At 36.6% G+C, this 10622-nt stretch overlaps 1 protein-coding gene across 1 annotated transcript in view; it reads right to left on the bottom strand.

Annotated features, from left to right (window-relative positions):
• The window catches only part of PCCA (propionyl-CoA carboxylase subunit alpha), a 785038-nt gene that overhangs the window by 516403 nt on the left and 258013 nt on the right, over window positions 1–10622 (bottom strand). The window contains exon 6 of the mRNA XM_007948152.2: window positions 9538–9669. Within this exon, the coding sequence (XP_007946343.1) occupies window positions 9538–9669 (132 nt within the window). The remainder of the gene's footprint in view (window positions 1–9537; window positions 9670–10622) is intronic.

Genomic DNA, 10622 nt, shown 5'->3' on the forward strand with positions numbered 1-10622 from the left:
AGCATACAGTCACCAGAAAAAAAGGAAATAAAATAGATTCAAGCAAAAATAAATGAAACAGAAAATAGAAAGACAATAGAAAAAATCAACAAAACTAGAAGTTGGTTTTTTGAAAAGATTAATAAAATCGACAAACCACAGGCAAATTTAACAAAGGAACATAGGGAGAGAATACAAATAATATGAATGAGAAACATAATGGTGACATCACCACAGAACCAAATGAAATAAAAAGGATAGTATAAAGATTCTATAAAGAACAGACTTCAATAAAGAAAAGAGAAACCAATTGACAGAGATACAAAAGATAATCTTGGAGCCCTAAACTTTTAAAGGAAGTATACAGAAGTGGATTAGGCACCAATTAATGGAAAACCTGAACGAAAACAACGAATACCGAGACAATCAGAGCTGCGGATTACCTGATACTCTGACAGGACCAACAACCTGAATATTTCCAAGTGGTCTTGTGTCCTGAGAATTGATCTAAAGATCAGTCGTGGTCACCAAGGGCTGCAGGGATGACTGTGCTGGTGGCCTATGATTAGGAAGGAAAACAGCAAGGAAGGAGACAACCTGAACTGCGGACTTTCCCTGTCCGGAGGACACAGCCACTTTGATTGTTTACCCACGGCAGCCATTTTAGATATTTAAAGTGACCATGGGGGCAGCCATTTTGAATGTTTATGAGTGGCAGCCAATTTGGATATTTAAAGTAAATGAAGGTGCAACCATTTTGAATGTTTACAAGCAGTGGCCATTTTGGATATTTAAAGTGACTGACAGCGCAGCCAATTTGAATCTTTACAAGTGACAGTCATCTTAGATTTTAAAGTGAAAGCATTCTTACTTGGATTCCAGGGACCTAAGAATAGAATCTGTTTGATAAGGTCAGCAGGGACATATGACAGGCTGACAACAGTAAAGGAGACAGGTGGTAAGCTGTCAACTAGGGAATAGAGGAGCACAGCACAGTAACCTGTTTACGTAGATAATATACACACAAAACAAAGAAAATGGAAATCGTGGGCAAGTCACTCCAACATACAATAACCAAATAAATATAAACACAAAAATGTCACAATGCCTCAGAGACAACAGAGCATCACAGTCCACACAAAGAAGGAAGTAAAGCAAAAGACACAAGGGACTAGGATACAGACCCAAAACACATCCCTGAGGAAGATGCAGCATTGGAACTCCCTGATAAGAAATTCAAAAGAATTATATTTAGATACCTTCAATGGATTAAGAGACAGATCAAGGAAAACACTGACAAAATGGAAGAAAACACGGAGAAAACCCTAGAACAATTTCAAAAGACAATACAACAACAAAATGAAAAATTAGAAATGATACAAAATCTACAGATAGAAATCCAGAAGATTAATATTAAATTTTCAGAAATAGGTAAGACATTGAACAGGCAAAGGAGCAGAACTGAATCAATGGAAGACAGAATTAGTGAGCTTGAACACAAGCAACTCATATTTCTTTAGAAAGTGATCAATCAGAAAAAAAGATCAAAACAAAATGAAGAAAGCCGAAGGTTCATGTAGGATACTATCAAAAGGAGTAACTGACATGTAATTGGAATTCCAGAACAGGAAGAGACAAATAAAACCACAGAAAAAGATTATCAAAGATTTGTTGAAAGAGAATTTTCCTGGTATGATAAAAGATGAGAATATATCCATAAAAGAAGTCCAATAAACCCAAACAGAATAGACCCCAAAAGAAAATCAGCAACACATATCACTATCAAACTCACCAAAACCAAAGACAAAGAAAGGATCCTCAAAACAGCAGGGGAAAAATGAAAAGTTACCTACAAGGAGCAACCAATAAGACTAAGCTCAGATTTCTTGGCAGCAACCAAGCAAGCAAGACGACAATGGGATGGTATGTATAAAACACCGAAAGAGAAAAATTTCCAACCAAGAATTATGTACCCAGCAAAACTGTCCCTCAAATACAATGGTGGAATTAGGATATTTCCAGATAAGCAGAAATTTAGGGCATTTGTTAAAACCAGACCAACCTTACAAGAGATGCTAAAGGGAGCCCTTTGGATAGAGAAGCAACAACAGCCAACAACAAATGACCATTAACACACATGATGACATATCCTAGAAGCCCACCCAGCTATGGAAGTGTCCAAAGTAATTAAGCCTACAAGATTAAAAAGAGGGAACCAGAGACATCAATTGACAGAGGAGGACAACTACAAACGAAAAAGAGGGAAAAAAGACTGTGCCATTACAGAACTTCTAGATGGTAGGGAAGTCAAGACAACTACAAGATAGAATGGACTGTTCTAAACTTGGAAAGAAAACGATAAATCACAGGGTAACCTCAAAGAAAAATGATAAACCTTCACACCAAAATAAAAAGAGGACCAGCACAACTGTTCAGCAAACACTAAAACAATAGCAACAAAGAAAATGATAACATGACTCATAAACAGAAAGAACTCAGCATAGAAAATTACATGGAACAAAGAAATTGACACCATGAAAAAGCACCTAATAAAAATGACAGCAACAAATGCATATTCTCCCATAATTACACGTCTGGCAAGGGACTTAGCTTTAACATTTACAGAAAACACCAATGCATCAGCAGCAAAGGAATTAACAATCCAATTGAAAAATGGGCAGAAGACATGAATAGACACTTGACCAAGGAGAATATTCAGGTGGCCAGCAAATACATGAAGAGATGCTCATGGTCACTGGCCATCAGAGAGATGCAAATCAAAATAACAGTGAGATACCATCTCACGCCAGCACTGATGGCAAGGTTCAACGAGACAGAAAATAACAAATGCATGTAGGGATGTAGAGAGACTGGGACTCTCATATACTGCTAGTGGCACTGTGAAGTGATACAACCACTGGGGAAAGCAGTATGGCAATTCCTTAGAAAGCTGGAATTGGAGACACCATTTGATCCAGCAAGCCCATTACTACTATATATCCTAAAGAGGTAAGAGCTAGGACAGGAACAGATACATGCACATCCATGTTCATCATCACAGCACTATTTATAATAGCAGAAAGATAGAAAAAACCTATGTGCCTATCAATGGAAGAGTGGATGACCAAACTATGGTACATATACACAATGGAATGCTATACAGCACTAAAAAAATAGAGTCGAGTCTGCAAAACACTGCATAACATGGATGAACTTGGAGGATATTATGCTGAATGAACGAAGTCAATCACAGAAGGACAAACATAGCATTAGTTCATTATTTTGGAGGGTCAAGGAAACTTTCTTTCTTTGTTGCTTGGGATGGGAGGGCTGGAGAGGGAACACTCCAAAAAAAAAAAAAAAATGCATTGACCAATATAACTTTAGTTTTGTGTATTTGTGTTTTTCACTGTACATGAATTTTATTTCAATAAAATGCATTAAAGAAGAAAAGAAAGAAAAAGAAATGAATAGATTTATAAAAACACACTACTTACCTAAATCATACACTGTGGTGGAAAAGTTGAACAGACCCATAACAAAAGAAGAAATTGAGCAGGTCATTAAAAAATTACCAACAAAAAAAGTCCTTGCCAGATGGTTTCACCAGAGAATTCTACCAAACATTCAGAGAGGAACTGACACCAATCCTACTCAAACTATTCCAAAACAGAGAAAAGGATGGAACCCTCCCAAATTCATTTTATGAAGCAAGTATAACCTTGATCCCAAAACCAGGCAAAGACATCACTAAAAAGGGGAAGTACAGACCAATATCCCTTATGATTATACAGATGCAAAAATCTTCAACAAAAGCCTAGCCATAAGACTCCAATAGCATATCAAAAAAATAATCCATCCTGACCAAGTGGGGTTCATGACAGGTATGCAAGGATGGTTCAACATTAGAAAAACAATCAACGTCACCCACCACACAAAGGTAAACAACAACATGATCTATCAATAGATGCAGAAAAGGCATTTAATAAAATCCAATGTGCATTGCAGATTAAAACTCTCACTAAATTAGAAAAGAAGGGACATTTCCTCAACATAATAAAGAGCATATATGCAAAACTAACAGACAACATTATTCTCAATAGAGTGAAACTGAAACCATTCCCCTTGCACACAGGAACCAGACAAGGATGCCCTCTATCATCACTTCTATTCAACCCCGTATTGCACGTCCTAGCCAGGACAATAAGGCAAGAAAGGGAAAGCAAAGGCAACCAAACTGCTAAGGAAGAAGTCAAACTATCCCTATTTGCTGATGATACGATTCTATACCTAGAAAACCCAGGGACTCCGTAAAAAATCTACTGGAACTAATTGAGAGATTTATCATAGTGGCAGAATACAAGATCAACATCCAAAAAACAGTTAAGATTCCTCTACACCAGCAAATAGATTGCTGAAAACGAAATAAGGAAATCAATACCATATACAATAGCTACCAAAAAAATAAAATACTTGGAAATAAATCTTACCAGGGACACAAAAGACCTGTAAAAAGAAAATTCTAAAAGACTACTTCAAGAAACCGTGAGACATCTACATAAATGAAAGAATATACTGTGGTCATGGATAGGAAGACTGAACATTGTAAAAATGTCAATTCTACCCAAAGCAATCTATACATTCAATGCAATCCCAAACCAGATCCCATCAGCATTCCTTCAGGATATGGAAAAACCATTCACTAACTTTATATGGAAAGGAAAGAGACATCAGATAAGCAAAGCCTTATTGAACAAGAAGAAGAAATTAGGAAGTCTCACACTCCCAGATCTTAAAACCTACTATAAAACAATAGTAGTCAAAACTGCCTGGTTTGGTACAACAACAGACACATAGACCAATGGAATAGAATTGAGAAACCAGAAATAGATCCATTGACCTATAGTCAGCTGATCTTTGACAAAAGGCCGAAATCCATGAAAAGGGGAAGAGATTGTCTGTTTATCAAATAGTGTGGGCATAACTAGATATCCATTTGCAGAAAAATGAAACAAGATCTGTACCTCACACCATACATAAAAACTAACTGAAGATAGATCAAAGATTTAAAGGTGAAACCTAAAACTATAAAGTTCCTCAAAGAAAAAATAGGGGCAAATTTAGGGGGCATAAATAGCCTATCAAGCATAACCCAAAACATACAAACAGCAGAAGATAAACTAGATGAATGGGACCTTCTAAAAATTAAATTTTCATGTGTTTCCAATGACTTCCCCAAAAGAGTTAATACAGAACCTACACATTGGGGAAAAATATTCAACAATGACATATCTGACAACAAAAAGACAAATAATCCAATTAAAAAATGGGCAGAAGATGTGACTAGACATGTCACCAAAGAGGATATTCAGGTACTTAACAAACATATGAAGAAATGCTCAGGATTACTAGCCATTAGAGAGACACAAATCAAAACAACAATGAGATACCATCTTGCCCCAATACTGATAGCAAAGTTCAACAAGACAGAAAATAACAAACATGGACGAGTATGCGGAGAGATTGGGGCTCTCATACACTGCTAGTGGAACTGTAAAATGATACAATCACTGTGGAAAGCAGTATGGAGATTCCTTAAAAAGTTAGAATTAGAAATATCATTTGACCCAGCCATTGCATTACTAGGTATAAAGAAGTGAGAGCCAGGACGAGAACAGATACATGCACGCTCATATTCATCACAGCAATATTTACAACAGCAAAACGATGGAAACAGCATTGGTGTCCATCAACAGAAGAATGGATAACTAAACTATGATACATACACACAGTGGTATACTATGCAACCCTAAAAAATTACATAGAATCTGCAAAACACCACATAACATGGATGAACGTTGAGAACATTATGCTGAGTGAAATGCGTCAATCACAGAAGGACAAATATTGTATTAGTACATTATTACAAAAAGTGAAGGGAAGGTTTACATATGGAAGGAAATTTTCTTTGTTGGTTACCAGGTATGGGAAGGGTCGGGAGGGAACACTGTTAGATAGGTAGGGACAAATATTGATTTGGGTAAAGAGAAGGGCAATGTACCAAATGTGAGTGATCAACACGGTGGCATTGAGGAAGAGGAAGACATAGAGAGGTGCACGGGAGGTACAGACAACAAAGATGAACCCTTTCACACATGCAGTACTGCACTGTCAGTGAAGGCAAACATTGATACATGGGTGTATCACTGATATACGAGTGGACAGGGTGAACTATTAAGTATGTCTATGCAGGGGGGAGTGTGCCCATGACCATGTGTAGGGATGGCAGATAATGTTTCTACAAGTATATTTGTATGTTCTGTAAGAATTTCAAGATATATAGTAGAGTTGATAAGGGGAATGGTTGCAGTCACTTTTTGGCCACAGCCAGCTACCCCAAAGGAGCAAGCAGTTGGACCTGTGGGCTCGGGACCATAGTATCAGGGGAAATCAAGCTCAATTGGCATAACATACTATACAAAAACATTGTTCTACATCCTACTTTGGCCAGTAGTGACTGGGATCTTAAAAGCTTGCAAGTGGCCATCTAGATGAAACAATGGGTCTCTATAGTCCAGAGCAAAGAATAAAGAAAACCAAAGATACATGGAAACAATTAGTCCCAGCGACTGGTATACCATATGATCTTCAGTCTTTATGACTGTGAGACAAGAAGAACTAGACGGTACTTGACTACTATGTCAACCATTTGGAAGGGATCTATGTAGGAGATCTTGGATATAGTGGAAGAACAATGTGGAACAAAACTCAAAATCATAAATGTAGCTGGGGGAAACCCTGAGACTATGGCCCCTAGTTCCTCTTCAGGCCTGGAACTGAACTCACTCCTGTGGTTTCCAGCCAAACAAAAAACAGGGAAATGAGCTGAACATTTATATTAGGTAGATGCACTCCTTGGAAACACCAATCATGGGGGAATAGAAGGGCTGTGTATGCACAGGGAGACAGCTCAGGGGGCAGGAGTGCATGGAGGGAAGGACACAGGGAAGAAGTAACCATGGAAAGGAAGTGAAAGGGGAGCTGCTGCACTGTAGTAAATTGTAGCCAATGTCATGAGACAAAAGTGTATATGAGCTGCTGTATGGAAAGTGAATTTGCTCTGTAAACTTTCACCGAAATCACAATAAAAATTTTTTTTTAAAAGTTACATATGGAATTTAGTGAAATGGAGGTTGATGAAGTCTTCCCAAGAGAAATTTCCAGAGAAAAGAGGAAAGAAACTAAGATGCAAGACATAAAAGATTAAGTTCAAGGTATGGAAATGAAAGTGAATACGACTAATTCTTCTAAGACATTTGGCTATAAACAAAAAGAGAAAAACACGTTGGCAGTGAGAAGGTGGTAAGGTGTTATCTTTCTTTACTGATGGGAGACACACATATTTCTTTTCCACTAAACTTTTAAGCACCATGACAACACGGATCCTCTCTCCTCACTAGCACATCTCTCCTACCTAGCACAGTGATCAATAAATTTGTTGATTCACTGGATATTTTCAATGGATATGCGTAATGGAAAGGAACTAAAAATGAGCTTAAGACACAAATGAAAGAAAATATTAACACTAAAGACTATAGCCTCTGAAGGATGTAAGAGATACATTCAGAACATAAAGGAAGGACTTGGGTTGAGAAAGTATGTGAATCACCTCTTTCTTGTAACAAAAGAGAAGAAAAAAGAAAACTGGATAAATATAGACAAAAATAAATATAGACCCTGGGCAAGAAGCTGAGGATATTTACTAACCAGGGACCAAAGTTGCTAACTACCCCATAATGCATGAAATAATCCTGCACAATGAAGAACTGTCCATAATACCAACAGTAACTTATTTATTTTTAACTTTTTCTTGTGATTTGGTTGAAAATTTACAGAGCAATTTCATTATCCATTCAACAGTTCATATAGATTTTGTTTCATGACACTGATTGCAATCCCCACAATGTAAACAACTCTCTTCCCACTGCCTCCCTGTGGTTACCTTTTCCCTATGTCCTTTACTACGCATTCCTGTCTACTGACCTCCTCCCTGCATAAATGCTGGCCTTGTGGTTTCCCATTCTTGGTTATCCTATCGTGTGTACCTTCCTGGTGTAACTGTTTACTTTGTAGGCCTGTCTACTGGTTTGGCTGAAAGTTAAGCCATGGGAATGAGTTCAATCCAGGCCCAAAGGGTGAGCAGAAGCCATAGTTTCTAGGGGATTACCAGCCTCCATCAGACCAGTAAGCCTGTTTGTTTGTTGATGATTTTAGTTTTGTTCTACATTTTTCTCCCACTCTATCTAGGATCTCCAATTATGATACCTTTCCACCAAGTGGTTGGCATTGGTAGATAGGCACCATCTAGTACTTCTGGTCTCAGGGTCATATAGGCTGACAATCTATTACTCCTTTGAGCTGTTTCCATGAATATTTGTTTTTTTTGTTTTTACTCTTCTTTGCTCCAGATGAGGAGACACCAATAATTACATCTTCGATGGCTGCTTTCAAGCTTTTAAGACCCCAGTCCTATTCACTAAAGTAGGATGTAAAATAATGTTTTGTGTACTACGCTGTGTTAAGAGAGCTTGATGTCCATGATCATGGTCCTGAGGCCACAGGTCCAGCAATTCACTCCCTCAAGGAGTTTGATTATAGCTTAGACGTTATCATAACTTTGCCCCCTATTAGTTCAACAGTAATGCTTCCTAAAAAACACTGATATGAACAGTTCTTATATTCTAACTCAAATCACAAGTTTAAATGTTTACACACCAAACCAAAACCCAAACTTACTGCTGCTGAGTTATTTCCAACTCATAGCAACCCCTCCTTGGGTTTCTGAGGCGATATTTCTATAGAAGTAGGTTGCCTAATCTCCCTTCTGAGGAGCGGCTGGTGGGTTTGAACTTCCAGCCTTCTGATTAGTGGTCAAATGACTTAGGCACTACACCACCAGAGTTCCCAAATTCTTACATAGGGATTTTCTTTGAACGATCAAAATGAATGATTTTTCCAGGGCAGGGGGGTGGGGGGTAAGGGGTAGATGGTAAAGACACTTCAATTTCTATTATTTCTTTCTCAGAAGCCTTACGATGTAGAAGCCACTTGCTAGTTAAGGGTTTCATATTTGGACCCACAGTCATCCATAGCCATGGCACTTTTCAACAGAGACATGAATGTACTCTATAGGTATGCATATGAAGAAACAGTCAATGTGAAAATATGGTGAACATCATGTTTAAAACACTAAATATACATTGACATTAAAGGGAAATTCAGAAATCTGAGAGCACGTTTTTAAAATACCAGGTTGTTTCCTAAAAAAATATGAGTTAATACTAAATCATTAAATAAAATGCTAAAGTGGCTTCTCATTTTTTAAAACTTATGCTATTTAAAATAACCCAAGTATAAGCAATATTGATTGTGTTAGCCTACACATGTATCTTAAAAAATAATAATAATAATAATAATCGTATTTTATCTTACACTTTCAACAAAATGTTTCACTTGAAGTCACATAGTATAAAGATCATAGTAAAATTAGTTCCTCACCTTGACTACCCCATCAAAGCCAGGGATTGTATTGACCTTTGCTTTCTTAGCTAACAATTTGCTTTCAATCTTGTCACCCATGGCTTGTATAGCATGTGTGTCAGGTCCAATGAAAATGACATCTTCTGCTGCCTGTGGAGAAATAAAAGTTTAAATTTTCACAAAATATATTACAGAGTTTGACATGAAGTCACAATTTCATAAAAAGAAAAATCTACACATATACTTATTAATTATTTATATAGAAAAACAACTCAAATCTAAGCATTTGAGCCAATATATTAAAGTACATATACTGTATTACATACAGTGAGCCATGGTAATACTTATGACTACCTAAAGAGCCCAGGTTTTGGTTTCTAACACCATTCTCTACTGAAAGAAAATAAAATTTCCCCACAGAAAAGGCCAGACCCAGGTTTGGTGCAAAGTTAGCACACATCACATGAACAAAGTTTTCAAAATTAATATAGTTATGTCCAAAGCACAGAATAGAAGATAAAAAAGGATACTCACTGAATATGATGGTAATAATATGATCATCAAAAATAATAATGGGGGTATTATGAGATTAACTCATATTTTGAAGACCTCAAAATAAAGTTTATCTTGACATCTCTGTTCAAATATTTGAACTCCTTCGATAAATGTCAATGATTTTTAAAAATATATAGCATTTTAAAAAACAATATAGAAGAACACTAATTTCACATTAAAATGAGCAAAAGAATACACCAAGGTAAAATCCAACGTTATTGCAAGGAAAAATAAGGAACAAAGTAATATCCACAGAAAGACATGCCAATATAACAGATCAAAACTGTGCTTACTGTTTCAAAACAGGCTAAAATACATTAAGATAACAATACAAAACATGAAATAACATAGTCAGCATTAGAAGACCTCAGAAATGAGGTGAGAAAACTCGGGACAGAATGAGAAAAGAAAAAAAAAAATCATTTCAGAAATGAAGACTACACTAGAAGGAATATAAGACTGAATAAAGAAAACAGTCAATATCTTAAGAGAAATAAGATGGTGAAAAGAATTTTTGAAATTTAAATATTTGAAAAATAAAGAACGTT

Source organism: Orycteropus afer, unplaced genomic scaffold (assembly GCF_000298275.1).
Source record: "Orycteropus afer afer isolate SDZICR_OR568_19922 unplaced genomic scaffold, OryAfe1.0 scaffold00206, whole genome shotgun sequence".
Classification (NCBI taxonomy): domain Eukaryota; kingdom Metazoa; phylum Chordata; class Mammalia; order Tubulidentata; family Orycteropodidae; genus Orycteropus; species Orycteropus afer.